This window comes from Candoia aspera, chromosome 2, assembly GCF_035149785.1.
Source record: "Candoia aspera isolate rCanAsp1 chromosome 2, rCanAsp1.hap2, whole genome shotgun sequence".
In the NCBI taxonomy this organism is placed as follows: Eukaryota; Metazoa; Chordata; class Lepidosauria; order Squamata; family Boidae; genus Candoia; species Candoia aspera.
Window position 1 is genome coordinate 10,581,488 of NC_086154.1, and position 20,897 is coordinate 10,602,384.

General features: G+C 45.5%; 1 protein-coding gene across 1 annotated transcript in view; it reads left to right on the top strand.

Moving 5' to 3' along the window:
* LOC134489855 (tenascin-X-like) overlaps positions 1 to 20,897 on the top strand; it is a 112,592-nt gene that overhangs the window by 87,138 nt on the left and 4,557 nt on the right. The window contains exons 39-48 of the mRNA XM_063292728.1: positions 3,200 to 3,514; positions 5,062 to 5,184; positions 6,011 to 6,154; positions 6,798 to 6,917; positions 9,384 to 9,527; positions 10,724 to 10,854; positions 11,899 to 12,031; positions 12,180 to 12,331; positions 13,493 to 13,589; positions 14,897 to 15,058. Of these exons, the coding sequence (XP_063148798.1) occupies positions 3,200 to 3,514; positions 5,062 to 5,184; positions 6,011 to 6,154; positions 6,798 to 6,917; positions 9,384 to 9,527; positions 10,724 to 10,854; positions 11,899 to 12,031; positions 12,180 to 12,331; positions 13,493 to 13,589; positions 14,897 to 15,058 (1,521 nt within the window). The remainder of the gene's footprint in view (positions 1 to 3,199; positions 3,515 to 5,061; positions 5,185 to 6,010; positions 6,155 to 6,797; positions 6,918 to 9,383; positions 9,528 to 10,723; positions 10,855 to 11,898; positions 12,032 to 12,179; positions 12,332 to 13,492; positions 13,590 to 14,896; positions 15,059 to 20,897) is intronic.

Below are 20,897 nucleotides of genomic sequence, written 5' to 3' on the forward strand. Positions count from 1 at the left end.
TCGGAAGCCAGTTGTGAAGTACCCAAATGTCGATTGCAACCATGGGATGCTGCAACAGCTGTAAATGCGAGGACTGGTCGTAAAGTTACTTTTTCAGCGCTCTTGTAACTTTGAACAGTCACTAAACAGGACAGTCGTTAAGTGAGGACTACCGTAGTGGTCCTTGGCCACCAGTGTTTTCACTTTATGCCTCCACTACCAGAAAAACCTACCGGTGAGAGCCAACCTTGGAGACAAGGGAGCTGATCCATGTGTAACCAGGGTCTCGTGAGTCCAGCAGCTGGGCCTGAGCCAAGTCATTATTCCCCAAGTATCTATTTTCCATTTTTTAATATATACCTCACCTGCCTCTTTCACAATTTCCACCATTTGCCCACATCAATCCCTCTGAAATCCACCCTCATTTCTTTGTTCCTGGCAATCCTCAATCACCCTTGATTTGAAATAAGCCAGCAAACACCAGATTCTTCCTAAGGCTTGCGAGCCGAACAGGGTGGGGAAAAGTAGAGGGGGAAAATAATGAAGAAAAGAGGCTGGCAGGACATTTTACAGACTTAGTGCAAGCCTCACTGTTTCTGGCTGCAGAGGGAGCAGGCTTAAAGCATTTGGCTCCCCATTGTTTTATTAATGAGCTGCCATCCCTGTGTTCTGGTCAGCCATATGCAGAAGGCAAAGAAATGTGCTGGCGTGCACAGAAAACACGGTTTTAAAGAAACGCCAGTGACTTATTACGTCCATTTCTTTCTATCGAGGCCAGCCTTTACACAAAGCAAACGCAAAGGAGCAGCAGATGAGTCACAGCTGAGGGAAGCAGCCACGGCTTTGGCTGCCTCTCTAGATTAGAGAAAGCTGCTATTCTCATACTCCAGAATAGAAATGGACAGATGCCAACTCAATCAAGGTTAGAATTATAGCATGGAGGGAGAAGAAATTTAATCCCTCTTTTCCTAGCCACAATATCCCCCCTAAACACCTCCCCATTCACGTAGCAATGGTGGTAAAAGGACAAATAAAGCAAATTCAAAAATATATAGTCCTAGGATCGGGGGAGGTTTTCAATTATTTTAATGTTCCCTAGTTGTTGCGCGAGAGCTCATTTGGTGTAGTGGTTAAAGGCACCGGGCTAGAAACCGAGAGACTGTGAGTTCGAGCCCCACCTTAGGCACAAGGCCAGCTGGGTGATTGTGGGCCAGTCCCTCTTTCTCAGCCCCAGGAAGGAAAAGGCAAGGGCCAACCACTTCCAAAAACAGTTGCCAAGAAAACTGCAGGGACCTCTCCATTTAGTCACCAGGAGCCAAATCTGACCCAAAAGACACAAACACTAAATGAATAAATTACGGCATGGAAGTGCCGTGAGGTCATGACATTTCCTGTGCTGTGGTGTCCTGATCTGGATCAATCTTTCTTTCTTACTTTGGAGTGAGGAAAAAGAGAAAAGTGATAAAAAAGCAATATTTAGGTTAGCTTTCCCTGATCTGGTGCCTCGTTAAATCTCTCCCCCCCCCCGCCCCGCATTTCTGTTCAGGCTAAAACTGGAGGGAGGAGTTCGCTCCTCCAAATGACTCATTAGTTCCCCCCTCTAATCTGGTTGTAAGTGCACTTCCTGATCCGAGTGAGAAACACAGCCAGCCTTGGCTTTAAAAATGAACAATTGGCTTGTGGCAACAGCTCATGCTCATCAAAGGCACAAATGCTGAAAAGTTGCAGAGAGGTTAATGGCTCGACTCCGGGGCTTATTAATCAACCGACAGCCTCATGCGCTTGTGTTGGATGCAAGAAATGTGCCGGTGCCTGTGGCAGGAGGAGGGCTTGCTCTGTGCCCGCTTTCACATCCATCTCTAAGATGGGTCAAGGGAGAGGAGAAGGGGGAGAGAGGTGAAGCTGGAGAACTGGCCATGGCTTTCAGCTATAGGCCAGACCTAGTGCCAGAACTGAACGGCACCCTAGTGTCACCCTACTAGGTAGGCCAGACCAAGAGATCAACTCCACAGGAAGGCTAAAACTACAACTTAGGGGGGAAAGCATGTGCTGTGCTGAGCGTCAGGGAAGTGGGGTGCGAAGCATTTCTACCGGGCTGCAGCTGATTTTCCCAAGCACAGACAGCAATCCCAGCTTCACTTCCTCACGCTGCAGAGTGTGGTCAAAAAAGTCAAGATGGTGGCAGGCACCCCAGAAAGAAGGTGACCCAAGAGAGGAAAGCCTGCAGGCAGAGTAACATGCTGCAAGGTGGACGAGGGAATTTTTCGGTCACCCTCCTTGACGTGCCCGCTGCATGATTCAGTTGCACTGGAAAGGTTTAGGAGGACTGCTGTTTTTGAACAAATGATTGAACAAACACCTTAACGCTTTCAGCCTTTCTATGGAAAGAAGGAAAGATGAGAACTTATAGGCAGGGCTGTCTCATGCTCTTTTTTGCTTGTTTGTCCCAGAAATGAGAAAGCAGTTCACAAGAACAGGAGGGGTGAGGTTTATGTCAGGATCTCAGTGGCGTTGTTCACACAATTCAGTGAAACACAAAACGAGCCAGTTACGCTTAGCCTGATGGTAATAATACTAATAATAATTTATTAAATTTATATGCCGCCCAACTCCCAGCAACTCTGGCCTAGGGCGTGAACCCAACCTGTGTGGCTTGTTTAGGGTTCCATGTATTCTGAATTTCTGCAAATCCAGAAAATTGAATTAATTGAATCAATCATGGTTCAGTTAATTTGTGGGAAAGTTTGTGACATGAGCACTGCCATCCATTTTGCTTAGTTCTCTTGCAAGAGTGAAGGTGACTATTTCTTAATCATCTCCAGTCTGTGATTCACTGTTGCCCCATCTTGGCTTCACATTTTCACTGAAATTTCTGCCTACAAGCCCACTCTGTTTGCAGAAGGTTGCCAGAGCCTCTCAAAATGGGTCCTCTGTTTTTCACTTGGGGATTTAACAGCCAAAATGAGTGCTTTGATCCTTGCAGGGGTTTAAGATACCCATTTCCCCACTTAGAAATTCACCCAAACCTCTAAGAACATCCCCCCCAAAAAAGAGTGAGAATTTAGCCCCTGCGTTCACTGAATGTTGTGATTTCACCCACCCCTGTGACGAAGGCCACAAAGAGTGGCCCTAGGGTCAAAACAATGTTGTCTATCTTAATTTGAACTCATTCCCTTTTGTTTGTGGCCTTGTCACCCCATTCGTATGCTTTCTTACGCAGCTTTCTCAGAAAGCACCAGCAGTCCAGCTCCCTCGCTCGATCACCTTGTTGTCTCTGAAGTGACGTCCATGACGCTGCAGCTCACCTGGGATGTTCCTGAGGGAGAGTTTGATTCCTTCCGAGTTCAATGGAAGGACTCCTTGGGAGGTGGCCAAAGGCCCGCCCAGGCCAAAGAAATTAAAGTGCCTGGGGATGAGCGCTCCGTCACTCTGCAGGGACTTGCACCCAGTACTGAATACAGCCTTACCGTCTATGGCATCAAGGATGAGTCAGAAGTGGCCGATATCCACACAGGAGCCAGGACAAGCGGACTAGGTAAACGTTACCTCACTGTCAAAAGAGCAGGAGGAAATACTTCTCAATGAAGGCATTAACATAGTAGTGGGGTGTCAGTCACAAAAAGTTAACACAACAGATGATTGATAGATTGATAGATTCATTCATTCATTCATTCATTCATCATTCATTCATTCATTCATTCATTCCATGGCAAAGCTGCAAATATGCCTCTAACTATGGGCTGGGCTTCTGTGATGTCACAGAAATGTTAGAATAACAACCATGCAAGCAGGTAAAGTAACTCCCTGGCCAATTCTTGGAAGAGAACGAGAAGACCTGGGAGGTGGGAGTGGCAAAGAGGCAGGCTTCATGCCATGGGGTGTCCCTGGCAGATGTGGAGCGAAGGGTTGGGAGAACCGGTGAGAAAAGAGTTCAGCTTTGCTAGAAAAAGACTGGGAATCTTTGACGAGAAATCCGAGGAGGAAGGGGGAGCCATCTCTCGTCCGTTTTCATCATCATTCCAGATTTCACAAGAGAGGCATGTCAGCAACAGCTGTAATAGCCCATGATGCTCTTCCTGGTGCCGTCCCTCTACCCTGGGAATAAACTGGGACTGACACTAATACGGCCCTCTTCCATGGAGGGAGTAAAGATGGCTGCCAAGAAATTATTCCATGGCTGCCAGGAAACCATGGATGGGGTCCAGTTTCCACTCATCTCCACTCCAACCAGCCACCTCTGTCAAGTTTAGCTCTGCCCACTATCTAACTCTACCTGCTAATCTGCACTAGGAAGGCCGTTGGGTTATCAAGGCAGAGGCCATGATGTTGAATTGCTCAGAGTTGATCTTGTGGGAGACCACAAGCAGCCCAGCAGCTGTGCATTCCTGGCTTGGTTCACATCGGTCTGGGCCAACTTCCAGCTGTGGTTTCCTTTGTAAGACCTGAATAATTCATCTTTGGCACGCTGCTGTTTCCTTTGTGGTCAGCCAGATCGGCCACCATCAGTCCCAAGAGAGAGGGTGGGAAGATTTTAAGGGGAAGGGGTGAGCAATTGAGGGGCACGTGCCAAACACGGGTCTCGTTTTTGTACTCCCTACTTCTCAGAAGGGCCCAGCTGCAGCCACATCTGAGTTAAAACTCGCGATGTCACTTTTTTTTATTTCTTCCTAAAAGAAGTGGGGAAGCAAAGTCCCAATCCGGGCTGAGACTGTGGGGCGAGGAGGGAGGGAGTTCAACATTTGCTGGCTGTAGCCCCCACCAAGGCAACTTCCCCACATAACCCCATTTTAAGACCATTACATTGTTGTTATTCTAAAAAGAAAAAGAAAAGTGAATAAATTGGACCGGGAGCCTGGTATGAGCAGAAGGTGGGCCAAAATATCACCTCATCTGAAGATTGTCTCCCAACACCCCCAGCTGCTTTTAAGGAAGAATTTTGTATTAGAGGATTGGAGACCAATGAATGTTTCCTCTTTTAACAAAGAGGTCTTCCTTATTTTACAATGATTTTCTTCCTTCTTTTATTTTCTGCAAAAGAGACACAGATCCATCTCTCACTTGCTCTCTTCTCTCTTCCTTCAGAGCTGGATGGTCCCCAGGACTTGCGGTTCAGTGACATTCATGAGACCTCTGTGGTGGCCAACTGGAGACCCCCATCCTCTCGCATTGATGGCTACAAAGTTTCTTTCCAGCCCTCGGATGGGGGTGAGGGTCTCTATCAACTTGTTCCCCAGGAGTGTGCATTAACATCACTCAGAACATCTTCGTTGGGTTCACATGACAGGCCAGATTAAGCTAAAGTGGGATGGAGTTAGGTTTAGCAACTGGGGAGAAACCAGTGGTTATGAACCAGTCCATTCCGTTAAGCCATCGTCTGGTTTGTTTGGGCACAGCATGTTATGTAGCACAGCAATTGTGTTCTATGAAACTGGGTTTAAGGTTTATGGTGTTATGTTAATCCAGTTGTGCCTCCTCAATAGTCTTAAAACTTTGTAGCTGTGGAACCAAAACCCAACTCTAAATTTGTTGGTTCCATGGTGATAATGTTGACAGCCAGTTTGGTCTAGTGCAGTGTTCCTCAACCTTGGCAACTTTAAGACGTGTGGACTTCAACTCCCCACACGTCTTAAAGTTGCCAAGGTTGAGGAACACTGGTCTAGTGGTTAAGGTGCCAGACTACGAGTGGGGAAACCTGTGTTCTAGTCTTGCCTTAGGCATGGAAACTAAGTGGGTGAAGTTGGGTCAGTCCCCCTCTCTCTCAGCTGTAAGAAGAATGTGGCAATAGCAAACCACTTCCAGAAATGTTATTATTAAGTCAGCCTGTGTCTCGGTGCAGGCTTCTCCAGTCTGCTCCTCTCCAAATGAATTGGGCTACAATTCCCATCGTGCCCAGCCAAGATGTGCATTTCCCATGCTAGCTGAACAAGTTTCCTATCCTACCTGGAGGGCACCAAATCAAGAAAGCAAATTATCTCAGTGTAATACTTGATAACATTTCAGGCAAAGATATAAGCTGTTTTTCTGTTTTTAGGAGAGCCCAGAAGCATTCCAGTGGATGGATCGAAACTCAGGACAATCATCGAGGGTCTGACTCCTGGGGCCAGCTATGAGGTTGCTGTGATGTCTATCCGTGGGTTTGAAGAGAGTGAGCCGTTGGTGGGTTATGTCACCACAGGTAATCCATGAGAGCAAAAAGCTTAAATGTTATCTAGTAGCAGAACTACCTACTCATTGATTGATTCACTGATTGATTCACTTATTGATTAGTAGGGGCCACAGTGGCTCAGTGGTTAAGGCACTGAGTCAGAGGACTATTAAGGTTGGCAGCTTGGCAGTTCGAGACCCAAGAGCGCAAGCCACGTGGCAGAGTGAGCTCCCATCAACTTGTCCCAGCTCCTGCTAACCTAGCAGTTTGAAAGCATGCAAATGCAAGTAGATAAATAGGTACCACTTCGGTGGGAAAATAACAGGGACATGAAAGAAGCCCCCTTGGGCGTCACCTGGGCAATGGTGACATCACTGGCAAATCCCTTCAATACAGAAGCGCCTTGGTAGGTGCTTCTGACACACACACACACACAAACGTATTGATTCATTTAGTGCCAGCCCTTCAAGGTAAGCCAAGTCAGGAAACAGACACTACCCAAAATACCAGTTCTCTACTTAATTGATCTAGTCTTGGCCAAGATCTAGAATCAACTTCTGTGAAGCTCCCTTATACCAAGCTGTGCCTCGTCAGAGGTTCAAGTGGAGGGATGTCCACAGTGCAGAGGTCCCTTTTGGGGGAAATATTCAGGCAATCCTTCTCTAACTCACAGTGCCAGATGGTCCTTCTGATTTGCGTGCTGTCAATGTGACCGATACTTCTGCCGTGCTGACGTGGCGTCCTGCCGTGGCTGAGATGAACAACTACATTGTCACTTACGGGCCTATCACTGGTAAGAGATAAGAGCTTGTAAATCATGGGGACAATCAGTTGGCCGTGGCACTGCAATACAATCCCATGTGCCATTCCGAAAAAGGCTGTATATCTCATGCGCGTATGATGTGCGGTCACACCACGTTGCTACCTCTTTAACTTAAATATGGTATTTTCCTGAGCTCACGTGGTTACTGTGCAAGCTTTGCAAAGAGTCCAGTGCCTTTAAGGTGGGTGGACTTCAACTCCCAGGGTTGTCACTATGCTATTAAGCATCAAACAGCAATGGCAGTTGTCCTTAATTCATCAACCCTTCTGGAGATCTCAGATAACCGGTCATCTGTGAGAAGAAGAACATTAGTCTCTGAGATACTACACCTGGGATAGCTCAGTAGATACATTATCAGATCACCTTGCCAAGTCATACAAGAAGAGTACTGCAGAAGCACATGTGAAACTTACTGATTCCCCCAGCAGATAGGGCAACTTGACTCTCGTACAGCAATGCTGTTACGCCTTCCTTCCAGAAAAAGGCATGGCAAAACTGAACTCTCCTGATAGCTGGGCAAAGGATATCAGCAGGATAGTTTGGCTTAGGAGGGGAGCCTTTCAGAGAAGGCTGATGAGTCTGGTAGCACCTTTTCAAGCTAATGTACCAAAGCTTTTGTGTGAAAGATTTCGTACAAAAACAGGTAACTTTTAATAAACTGTGTTAATCTAAAAGGGTGCTACCAGACTCATCCGGATCTCGGGCTCATACAAGATGGGGATTGTACCTAGGTCATACTGGAGGTTGTCTGTTTGTTTCTTTGTTTATTATTTCATTTATACGGCCACCCAACCCTATAGCAACTCTGGGCAGTGTGTGACACATCCATTGCTTCAGCCTTAACCAAGCTCTTTCAGAGCCAAGCTAGGTCCAGTGTTATATTGATAAGCCGTAAAAAAGAGATACTATAGAGAAAAAGCAGAGCAGGTTTAATGGAAATTTAAAAATTGTTTCGGAAAGGGGTGACGAAGGCTAAGCAAGAGAACTCCAGCAGCGTGACTGGAATTAAAATAGTAGTAATGGGATGATTTGAGATGAAGACTGAGCAAATGCAGGAAGGTTTTAGAGATCTATTTGAAAATGATAGCGCTAGGCCAAAGAGTGGAATTCAAACAAATGCTATGAAAGTTACCATCCAGGGGGAAAAAATGGTGGAAGTCATACATAAATGGCAAAAAAATACCCAGAGCAAGTAGATGAGTTTCTGTTTACTAAAGATAGGAAAATGAAAGGGTTGTTCTTGATGTAGCTGTTGTTATTATTTAGATTTATTGTGGCTGCTCTCTCCAAAATGTGCAAATGCTAGTAGAAAAGTAGTGAGTAATATGTGATCTGTTGTGAGGAATGTGACAAGGGAAACAAAAATGGTTGTGTATGAGGCCCTACTTCTGACCTACTTGTTATATGGAATTGAAGGCTGGTTGTATCAGGAGTATAAATATAAGCTGAATGCAATGGAAATGGAATACTTAAGAAGGAGGTAAAACAAGAACAAAATAGGGTCAAGAACGAACGGGTGCTGAATGAATTTAATTAGTTGTCCTGCACTTTGCAGAGGGTTGGAGAAGATGATCTCTGTGGCCCCTTTCCAACTCTACAATTGTATGATTCTATGAAGGTTGCTTGAATGGAAAGATGAGCATGAAAGGTGGTTTGGCCATACAGAGAGAATGAATGAGGACGGAACTGAAAACTGTTATGTAAAGGAAGAATCGATGTGTGAAGAGGAAGTCTGAGAAAGTCATGTTTGAATGGAGGTGATAAGATCCTCAGAAAGAGAGGTGAGAGGTTTAGAGAAGAAAAAGCAGTGGATTGAGTAGTGTACGGTCATGGTGGAAGCCAGGATGGTTTGCCAGGATAGAAAGCTGTTGAGGGGCAGAATGTATAGAGTTGGTGTAAACTAGTTCTAACTAAACATAGTCCTTTTCTTACAGTATTCGAATCTCATGACTTCGTTGGTATTTGTTTTTTTCTGCCAGAAATTTGGCTGTAGAGAAATTAAGGTTACTATGGTAACAAATCACTCTAGCAAGGTGAACAGGTCAAACTTAAGTATCCCCAGTTTTGGGTGTGAAAAGAATGGCCATGTAAGGAAATTGCCTGGAAGGAATTTGCCTGGGCTTGTTACAGTTTCAGTTTCCTTTCTATGCAGCCTCTCCTTCCAGTCACAGCTCTGTGGGTGTGAATGCATGAGCTTGTAAATACGTTTTTGTGCTTTCTGTAAATACATTTATTTTTATAGAAATGCCTGGTGTGTGATTTTTCTGACCTCTTGGGCCAAACGCTTTCCAGCACACTCTGACAGACTTTATATTCCTTGTCTTATGCCTTCCGTACTCTGATACCCCCCACTCCCCCAAGACAGACTCTTGATTTGATTTGGCTTAGGCTACACTTATTTCTTATCTGCATTTACCTATTCTGCATTTCGCCCAGGCCCACAGGTCTCCGAATCAGTACCAGGAAATCGTGTCCAGCTGCAGCTGACGGAGCTGCATCGGGGCATGGAATATTGGGCTAATGTCTATGGGGAAAAGGAAGGAAACCGGAGTTCTCCAATCAGTGCAACTTTCACAACTGGTAAGTGGCTGGGCTGAATGACCGTGGAGATGGGCGTGCCACTGGAAGGCCTGAAGGGCCAGGCTGGGGACAGATCCTCCTGGAAAGGTTGATCTTATGTGGTCTCTAAGACTCAACCCTGACTGGATGGTACATGATCAATTAACCAGTCAGTCCATCAATCAGGGTGGATAGTGGGGGTCAATAGGGCTGTTTCTGAAGATTAGAAAGATATGTCTGTTTGTTACGGGTCTCATATGTTTACGTGGTCTCTGAACCCCAAACATGCTTCACATGCCCATCTTTCAGGGGAAGATCTCATTTCATTCACTGCCGTGGATGAAACATGAATTAACAATGCCAGAGTATTAGCAAAAAACATACTTTACTACTTTCCCCCACCTAGTGTACTCTCTACATGTGTGTGGACTGCCTGCTCTCACGATTCCCTGTCAGATAGGGAAGATATAATCTCTTACTCATCTAGTGGGCATTTATTTGTGGAAGACTGGGATGGATGACGATCTAAAAGCAGGCATAACGGGTTTTAATAGCTCTGCCTTAGACCAGGGAAGGCCACTGTCATAAACTTAGGACCCTAATCCAGGGGCTAGAAGTAACCATTTGCCCCCCTCCCCCAGCCTGGCCTCTGAATATTTTCAAACACAGTTGTAAAGCTGGCATTGTTTCACTGTTTCTGAGACATCATGTTATAGGTCCCAGAGATGGGGTTGTTTTTAAGGTAAGGATAAGGCTTGTGCTGAATCTGGGAGTAAATCAGAAGACAGTGAAGAGATGTATCTTCATAATACATCAGAGCTGATGTATTGCGAAGCTAAAGCTCCAGGAAGCTGTCTACATTCAAGACCTGATTTTAACATTTCTGGATTTCAGGCGTGAAATTTCATTTCTGCTAAAAATTGAGCAATCTGGGGGGGAAATACACCATATGAGTGCCAAATGCTTGAAGATGGACAAGGTGGCAGGATTCACACAACACCTTAAACGATGGCTAGTTAAACCAGATTCTCTTGTTCGTCATACCCCATTTAAGAATTTCGCAGGAGATTGCTAGAAACATTGGACAAAATGCCCCTTTGGCCTGATTTCCCAAAGCAGTTCATAGATTTTCTCTGCTACTGTATAGGGGAAGGTAGTTAAACCCATAATTGTACCATCTTGTTCATTTTTTAACCCTCACCTTCCTCCTCCCGCAGGAGCAGATGGGCCCCGGGATCTTCATGCTACAGAAATTTCACCCCGCAGTGTGCATCTCACCTGGTCACCCCCTCGTGCCTCATCTGAGGGGTATCTGTTGAGTTATGAAACCCCCGATGGACAATCAAAGGTACCTAACCGCATGGCTACTATTACATGTTCCTGCTGAACATAAAATAGTACGTACAGTTAGTACTGTAATACCCTTTTGCATACTATGGTTTGTTTGTTTGTTTGTTTGTTTTATTGGGCTTATATGCTGCTCCAATCATGGAGAGCCAGTGTGGTGGAGTGGTGAAGGTGCTGGACTGGGAGTGGGGAGTCCCAGGTCCTAGCCTCTCTCCACTGCACAGAGTGCCCTGGGAGCTTTGGGTTACTCCTTTCCACTCAACCCTAGAGCTGATGTGGTTTAGGGGTAAAGGTGCTGGACTAGAAGTAGGAAAGTCTAGGATCTAGTACTCCATTAGGAGCAGCAGCCAGCTGGGTGACCTTGGACCACTCTCTCCTTCTCAGCTCAGATCAGGGATAGACCGTGCAAGAAACCAGCTGAAGGACAAGTCCCTTGCCTGCCTGTCTGTCTGTCTGTCTTGCAAATTTAGATGGCCGTCTCTCTCAGTCAAAGAACTCTGGGTAGCTGACCAGGCATAAAGGCAAAACCATGCATGTTAAATCAATAAAAAGAACAATAGAGCCATGCCAGGCAAAAATAGCCAACTCCTCCATCAACACAGAATAAAACACACAGACTGTGCTCTACTAACATCCTGGCCCCAAAGCCTGAAGGAAGACCCAGGTTTTTAAGGTTTTATGGCTAATGAAAAGGGTGGGGTTTCAATTGTGGCCACTGTCTTGACTTTTTTTTAACCTCCTCCCTGCATATACCCCCAACTGGAAGAAACTCCTTCATGGTGCAAGCTATTCATTGGGGGAACAGGCTGACCTGGAAAATAAGGGCTCCCCTTTGCTGGGGGTTGCAGTTAAGTATTTCAAGAATGTTAGAAAGCAGACTCCTGCCTTGAGTAGGGGTTGGACTACATGAGCTACACTGTCCCATCCATGTTGTGATTTTATGGGAAAATATTTAATATATCGTTCCCCATATAGCTCCATCTTGAAGCAAAGCACTTCTGTATTGCTGGCCTAAATTGCCTGGCCTTTATTTTGTTCTCCACAGGAGGTCCCTCTGGATGCTTCCGTCACCTTGTATGAACTTCAAGATCTCATTCCTTCAAGCCGGTACCAGGTCCAAGTCCAGGCAGTGAGGAGAGGCACACCAACAGCTCCCATCTCCACGTCCTTCACCACTGGTAATAACCCCATAGGCTCTCTGGTATCTGTGTGTTTGAGGCAGCCCACCTGCAGTCCTTTCTTGACTTCCTAAAGACCAAAACTCTGAATAAGGGTTTGCTGCTAATAAGTAGGATAACCACTGACCATCGTTTCCTTTTTGGACAGGGCATCTGACATACCCCTTCCCTCGGGACTGCTCGGAAGAAATCCAGAACGGGCCAGGACCCTCACGAGTAACAACCATTTATCTAGGGGGCAACCGGGAACGTCCCTTGTGGGTGTTCTGTGACATGGAGACAGATGGGGGAGGCTGGATTGTAAGTATGAACAGTATGGTTGGGTTGGGAATGGTCAACCTACAGCTGCTTGAAAAGGAAGCCTTCTGTCCTTGTGGCCCCCAGCCATGATTTCATGCATGCTGTTTTTTTTAGCCACAGACTCTGACAAGTGGGGCATCTTAAAGTGTTGTTTTTTTAATGAAGGGAAACAAATGCAAATCTTTAAGGCAGCATCCTTCCCCAATTTAGTACCTTCTAGATATGTCAGGCAATATATCCCATCATCCATAGCCAACATGCTATTCTTGGAGAGTGGTCATTTTGAGCCAACAGATGTAGAAGGTGCCAGATTGGAGAAGGACACTCTAGTGCAGTGTTTTCCCAACTTGGCCACTTGAAGATGTGTGGACTTCAACTCCCAGAATCATGGCTGGCTGGGGAATTCTGGGAGTTGAAGTCCATACATCTTCAAGTGGCCAAGTTGGAAAAACATTGCTCTAGTGTTTATACCTACAGAAATCATTGTGAAGTTTGTGGGACAGAACCTTTTGAAGTTTGGAAGCATGATAGCAGATCTCAGCCAAATTTCTACTGATCGAATTCAGGGCCGGTGAGAAGATAGACATCTGCAGTGGGGACAAAGGAGAGCAAGCACCCAAATTGCAAATACAGCACAAACTCTGCCCCTTACGTATTTGTGTGCAATGTTGTGACTCAAGTAGGAAAGGGTCGAGCTTGCATACTGATGTTACAATGCATGTTTGAGATATATATATATATATATATATACATATAGATATATAGATGTTTCTATATCTTGAGAAAAATTGCTCCCAAAATTGTGTAGAGAAACATGTTGGGGTTTTATTGCTTTCTTCTATCTGATTAACTAACGTCTATTTCCTCCTCCTCCATCCACGCAGGTATGAGTATGTCCCTGCGTGCACATTGGCATATATTTATATATACTACTGGCAAGTCAGGGTGTTATTTCATGGTACCCTAAGGTGCCTAACCCCATGATTAACATAATCAGTTATGCAAATATGCGTATGTAAATTGACTTGCCTTGCCTGAAATACCTGGACATTTTGTTGCATTTGGCATCACCTGGGGGCTGCCCAGGTGTGTGTCCTGCATGTGGGTAGGGAAGAAGACACAACGTGGCATCCACATTCTTCTCTTCCACCTCCTCCCCAGGTCTTCCAACGTCGGATGAACGGTGAGACGGATTTCTGGCGGGATTGGCGGGATTATGCTCAAGGCTTTGGCAACCTCACCCGGGAATTTTGGCTAGGTAAGGCTGATCCTTTGCCTCCCTCTCCTCATCTCTCTGTGTAGCCAACCATTGCCACCATTTCATCCTTCGTGTCTTTTTACAAACTGGGAAATGAGGTTGAGAACTGATGGCAGGACAAAGCCCTTTCTCAGCCAAGCCTGGTTTTCAGATCGGGACCTCCAACCACAACCCAGCAGAGTTCAGCGACGGCTTCCTCTTTGTCCAACTTGAGTTCAGAAAACTCACAGAGTCACTTGCAGAGTTCCCTAACAAAATTGCACCTCCCATAATTCTCAGCCGATGTGGCCGAATACAGGCTGGGTGCTTGGGATGGATACTGTAGTCTCAGTACATCCAAAGGAGGTGAGGGTCAGATAACCCATTTCATGAAATATATCACACCTGCAGCACGTTTTTTTTTTAAATTATCATTTTATTTAAAAGTAAGCGCAGGACAGTGATACGGACTTTGGTCAATCCTCTGAAAGTGAAAGGTCCCCTGTGCAAGCACCGAGTCATGTCTGACCCTTTGGAGGGACACCGCTTTCGCGACGTTTTCAATCCTCTCTAGTCTCCTGGAAAAAACCGACATATAGCTCCATATTGAAAAAGATATAACTGGCACTGCTGAGATCCCTTTAAAAAATCCTGGTTCTACTGCTATCTAGTATGTTATGCATGTTTGTGTAGGAAATTGAGATTTTTCTCATGTGCTCCTTTTTGCAGGGAAACCAAAAAGTGTAGAATATTTGACTTCCCAATATATATCAGGGGCACCCTATAAAAATGCAACTGGGAGTGCTTATTGCACACTTCATTTGACCCTAAACTGACCTTTCTTGGCTGGTGCCTGCCAGATGTGTGGGCTGGGGGAATTCCATGAGTTAAATCCATTCTTTTGGAGGGCATCTCTGAAGGTTGTCCTATGCAACTGGGCAATCAATGCAAAGCTCCAGGTTCAAGTTTGCCTTCTGCCCTAAGTTCATTGCTTTGTAGCTTTCCCTTTGGGAAGGTAGGAGAAGAAGAGATAAAACTTGGTGGCTCTTGGAAAAATGGTGATAAGGCTGTATGATCTTCCACAATTGTATGAGGGTCCCTGGAGCACATATCTGGAGGGCTTTCCTCACTTAGAAGCACTCCTTCTTTAGATTGGTTGATTACGTGCCATCAAGTTGTTGTTGACTCCTAGTGACCACGTAGACCGGTATTCTCCATGATGATCTGTCCCTAACCTGGTCCTTCAGTTCTTCCAGAGGTGCACTCATCACTACAGTAACTGAGTCCATCCTTCAGAAGATGCATCCTCCTTTTCTCTTTGGTTCCAGGGAATGATGCTCTGCACCAGCTGACATCTTCAGGGGACTACGAGCTACGCGTGGATCTCCGTGCTGGGAATGAGTCGGTCTATGCCACCTATCAGAGCTTCCGCGTGGATCCTCCAGCTGATTATTACCGCCTGCATCTGGGCAGTTACCATGGCACAGCTGGTGAGCAATGCTGTGGGACCGTGATTGAATGAGTACAGTTTCTAATCAGGTGCCATTAACCACTCACCAAACTGGCTCTCCTGACTGGTCTACCAGTGGGGGGTGAAAGCACCTAGTCCAGCACTGGACGGGTCTGTCAGTTCATTCAAAGGGAACTCGCATCGTATTGCAGTGGTCCACCACTGCATGTGGCTGTTTATGTAAGTGTAGTAGTTGTGCAGAAACTAGGGAAGGGAGTAAATGGATGAGGAAGGGAAGGGAAGGGAAGGGAAGGGAAGGGAAGGGAAGGGAAGGGAAGGGAAGGGAAGGGAAGGGAGTAAATGGATGAGGAAGGGAAGGGAGTAAATGGATGAGGAAGGGAAGGGAAGGGAAGGGAAGGGAAGGGAAGGGAAGGGGCACTGTTTCACTTATCCACCAGCAACCCATTTATTAAAAAATAAATAAATAAGATCCAGCATTGCACCAATGCACCGTGGAGGAAAAAAAAAGTCCTCTGGTTCAAAGGTCATCTCTGACCAACTCTCACTTTTCCTAACCCTTGGTACCTCGGTTGCACATGTGACTAGGAACCGATGAATGAATTGATGGTTCCAGGTTCTTCAGAGCTCGCCTTATAGGAGACACAGAAGACACCCACGTAATGCCCGTGATTCGTCTTGCAAAGCACACGGCAGTTTAGGCTTTCTGTTCTTCTCGGGTGCAGGCACCTGAAAATGGCTACAGAGGACAGTGCCAGGAGGTGACCAATGGGAGCACAGATGCTACCTAGACTGAATTAAGTGCAGCAGAGAACCCACACAGCCAGGCTCATGCTGGCACAAGTCAGAAGGCATTACTTTTGAAGTGGTCCAGAAAAGCACGCTTTCAGGGTGCCTCCGTGCTGTTCAGGACTTCCCAGTGGGGCTGCTGAAGTGTCCACTGAAGCTGAAGCATTGCCATGATTGTATGGGAGAGCCCTAAGTGAGTGTATACAGGTAGTCCTTGCTAAATGACCATAATTGGGACTGGAATTTCAGTTGCTAAGCGAAGCAGTCATTGAATGAATCTGACCCGATTTTACGGCCTTTTTTTGAGGCAGTCATTAAGCGAACCACACAGTATCCCATTGATTTTGCTTGCCGGAAGCTGGCTAGGAAGTCAAAAATGGTGATCACATGACTGCAGAACACTCCAATGGTCGTAAATGCGAACCAGTTGCCAAGCACTCCAATCATGATCACGTGACCGTGGGGATGCTGCAACGGTCGTAAGTGTGAGAACCAGTCGTAAGTCAGTTTTTTCAGCACCATCGTAAGTCAAAACCATCGCTAAATGAATGGTCATTAAGCAAGGACTACCTGTATGTGTCTTCAGCAAAGGATCGTTACCTTGTCGTGGTGCTGGAGCTTGAGCACCTCAATGATGCCATGAGCTAAACCGTGAAGGGCCACCCAAGACAGGAAGGTCATGACAGAGAGGTCAGACTAAATGCGATCCCTGGGGAAGGTAATGGCAACCCACCCCAGTATTCTTGCCGTGAAAACTCAATGGATCAGTACAACCAGAGATATGTCGGTATACCATCGGAAGATGAGACCCCCAGGTCAGAAGATGGTCAAAATGCTACTGGGGAGGAACAGAGGATGAGCTCAACTAGCCCCAGGCGTGATGACGCAGCTAGCTCAAAGCCGAAAGGACGGCTAGCGGCCGACGGTGCTGGTGGTGAACGGCGAATCCGATGTTCTAAGGATCAACACACCATTGGAACCTGGAATGTAAGATCTATGAGCCAGGGCAAATTGGATGTGGTTATTGGTGAGATGTCAAGATTAAAGATAGACATTTTGGGTGTCAGTGAACTGAAATGGACTGGAATGGGCCACTTCACATCAAATGACCACCAGATCTACTACTGTGAACAAGAGGACCACAGAAGAAATGGAGTAGCCTTCATAATTAATAGTAAAGTGGCTAAAGCAGTGCTTGGATACAATCCAAAAAACGATAGAATGATCTCAATTCGAATTCAGGGCAAGCCATCTAACATCACAGTGATCCAAATATACGCCCCAACCACAGATGCTGAAGAAGCTGAAGTAGAGCAGTTCTATGAGGATCTGCAGTACCTACTGGACAACACGCCTAAAAGAGATGTTATTTTAATCACAGGAGACTGGAATGCTAAGGTGGGCAGTCAAATGACACCTGGGATTACAGGTAGGCATGGCCTGGGAGAACAAAACGAAGCAGGACACAGGCTGATAGAATTTTGCCAAGACAACTCAATGTGCATAACAAACACCCTCTTCCAGTGACCTAAGAGACGGCTTTATACATGGACTTCCCCAGATGGACAACACTGAAACCAGATTGACTACATCCTTTGCAGCCAAAGGTGGCGGACATCTGTACAGTCGGTAAAAACAAGACCTGGAGCTGACTGTAGTTCCGATCACGAACTTCTTGCACAATTTAGGATCAGACTAAAGAGATTAGGGAAGACCCACAGATCAGCTAGATATGAGCTCACTAATATTCCTAAGGAATATGCAGTGGAGGTGAAGAATAGATTTAAGGGACTGGGCTTAGTAGATAGGGTCCCAGAAGAACTATGGAAAGAAGTCCGCAACATTGTTCAAGAAGCGGCAACAAAATACATCCCAAAGAAAGAGAAAACCAAGAAGGCAAAATGGCTGTCTGCTGAGACACTAGAAGTAGCCCAAGAAAGAAGGAAAGCAAAAGGCAACAGTGATAGGGGGAGATATGCCCAATTAAATGCAAAATTCCAGAGGTTAGCCAGAAGAGGTAAGGAATTATTTTTAAACAAGCAATGCGCGGAAGTGGAAGAAGACAATAGAATAGGAAGGACAAGAGACCTCTTCCAGAAAATTAGAAACATTGGAGGTAAATTCCAGGCCAAAATGGGTATGATCAAAAACAAAGATGGCAAGGACCTAACAGAAGAAGAAGAGATCAAGAAAAGGTGGCAAGAATATACAGAAGACCTGTATAGGAAGGATAACAATATCGGGGATAGCTTTGATGGTGTGGTCAGTGAGCTAGAGCCAGACATCCTGAAGAGTGAGGTTGAATGGGCTTTAAGAAGCATTGCTAATAACAAGGCAGCAGGAGACGACGGCATCCCAGCTGAACTGTTCAAAATCTTGCAAGATGATGTGGTCAAGGTAATGCATGCTATATGTCAGCAAATTTGGAAAACACAAGAATGGCCATCAGATTGGAAAAAATCAACTTATATCCCCATACCAAAAAAGGGAAACACTAAAGAATGTTCAAACTATCAAACAGTGGCACTCATTTCACATGCCAATAAGATAATGCTCAGGATCCTGCAAGGTAGACTTCAGCAATTCATGGAGCGAGAATTGCCAGATGTACAAGCTGGGTTTAGAAAAGGCAGAGGAACTAGGGACCAAATTGCCAATATCTGCTGGATAGTGGAAAAAGCCAGGGAATTTCAGAAAAACATCTATTTCTGTTTTATTGACTATTCTAAAGCCTTTGACAGTGTGGACCAGAACAAATTGTGGCAAGTTCTTAGTGGTATGGGGATACCAAGTCATCTTGTATGCCTCCTGAAGAATCTGTATAACGACCAAGTAGCAACAGTAAGAACAGACCACGGAACAACGGACTGGTTTAAGATTGGGAAAGGAGTACGGCAGGGCTGTATACTTTCACCCTACCTATTCAACTTGTACGCAGAACACATCATGCGACGTGCTGGGCTTGAATCCAAGGCTGGAGTTAAAATCGCTGGAAGAAACATTAACAATCTCAGATATGCAGATGATACCACTTTGATGGCTGAAAGCAAAGAGGAACTGAGGAGCCTTATGATGAAGGTAAAAGAAGAAAGTGCAAAAGCTGGCTTGCAGCTAAACCTCAAAAAAACCAAGATTATGGCAACCAGCTTGATTGATAACTGGCAAATAGAGGGAGAAAATGTAGAAGCAGTGAAAGACTTTGTATTTCTAGGTGCGAAGATTACTGCAGGTGCTGACTGCAGTCAGGAAATCAGAAGACGCGTAATCCTTGGGAGAAGAGCAATGACCAATCTCGATAAAATAGTTAAGAGCAGAGACATCACACTGACAACAAAGGTCCGCATAGTTAAAGCAATGGTGTTCCCCGTAGTAACATATGGCTGCGAGAGCTGGACCATAAGGAAGGCTGAGCGAAGGAAGATCGATGCTTTTGAACTGTGGTGTTGGGGGAAAATTCTGAGTGCCTTGGACTGCCAGAAGATCAAACCAGTCCATTCTCCAGGAAATCAAGCCAGACTGCTCACTTGAGGGAATGATATTAAAGGCAAAACTGAAATCCTTTGGCCACATAATGAGAAGACAGGACACCCTGGAGAAGATGCTGATGCTAGGGAGAGTGGAGGGCAAAAGGAAGAGGGGCCGACCAAGGGCAAGGTGGATGGATGATATTCTAGAGGTGAGGGACTCGTCCCTGGGGGAGCTGAGGGTGTTGACAACCGACAGGAAGCTCTGGCGTGGGCTGGTCCATGAAGTCACGAAGAGTCAGAAGCAACTGAACGAATAAACAACAACAACCTGTATGTGTTCATGGATAGATGTGGTGTCAGAAATATGGGAAGGACTAGAATCCTCAGGCATGGGTCTTGGGAATGGGGAATGATGGGGAAATGATTGGCTTGAGTTACCACCATTTTGAAGAGCAGAGCCTCCATTTTTCCCATGGCTACTTTGAAACCAATGGCTACCTACAAGCCAAAAGTTGCCAAGGTTGAGAAACACTGTCATTGGTTTTAATAAACACTGCTAAGATTTGCTTTTTGATTGGTGTCTGGTATTTTGCCCATTTCTCAAGTCTTTTGTGGGCAGACTGAAGTCTCCGAGTTGCCATCGGGCTCTGAAACTTTCAGGATGTTCTTGGAGATCAGAGACCTCTGGCCTCAACTGCCAAAAGTGGTAGCAGGGTTTCGAGATGGAAAACTTACACAGACTGTACATAAGCCCTGAAAGAAGACTAATAATTAAAGGACTCCCCCTCCCACTCAGCAAATGACCAGGAAAAAATTCAGTTGGAAGTCCGAGCATCCCACATGTGGGAGACATGTGCTCCCTGGCTTCATACCATTGCTGACTGCAATCTTTGTTCTCAAAACATGTTCAGTACCACCCTGGTCACTAAGCTGTCGCTCACTCCTGTTCTAAGCTAACCAATTCATTACAAGCTAAGGTTTCGCAGTCCAGACTCCAATTCCTTTCATGCATCAGAAATCTTCTGCAAACCATTTTTTTAATTTTTTTTTTTTTTATCGCACCTGTATTATTTTTATAAATAACTCAAGGCAGCAAACATAGCTAATATTCCTTCCTCCTCCTACTTTCCCCACAACAACCCTGTGAGGTAGGTTGGGCTGAGAGAGAGCGACTGGCCCAAGGTCACCCAGTCGGCTTTCATGCCTCAGGTGGGACTAGAACTCACAGGCTCCTGGTTTTTAGCCTGGAGCCTTAACCACTAGGCCAAACTGGTTCTCGTAGTTCATAGTTACTCTTTTGGAAATAATCGTATTATTTAAATTGTTAATAATATTAGAGTGGGATCTATAGAAATACATAGTGTCTCCACAGCAGAGGGGATTTTTTCCTGCACTGCTAATGCAAGAAAAGAGTAATAGCCTTTCTTCTCTCCCCAAATATTTCACCTGCCTCTCATATAGTATATACGTTCAACCTTCCAAAGCCTTTGGTTTAAGATGAGAGTAAGAATCATAACCATCTTATACATGAAAAAACCCTACACTGTCAAAATGAATACCTGTCACCACATTCCCTAAAACAGTGTTTCTCAACCTTGGCAACTC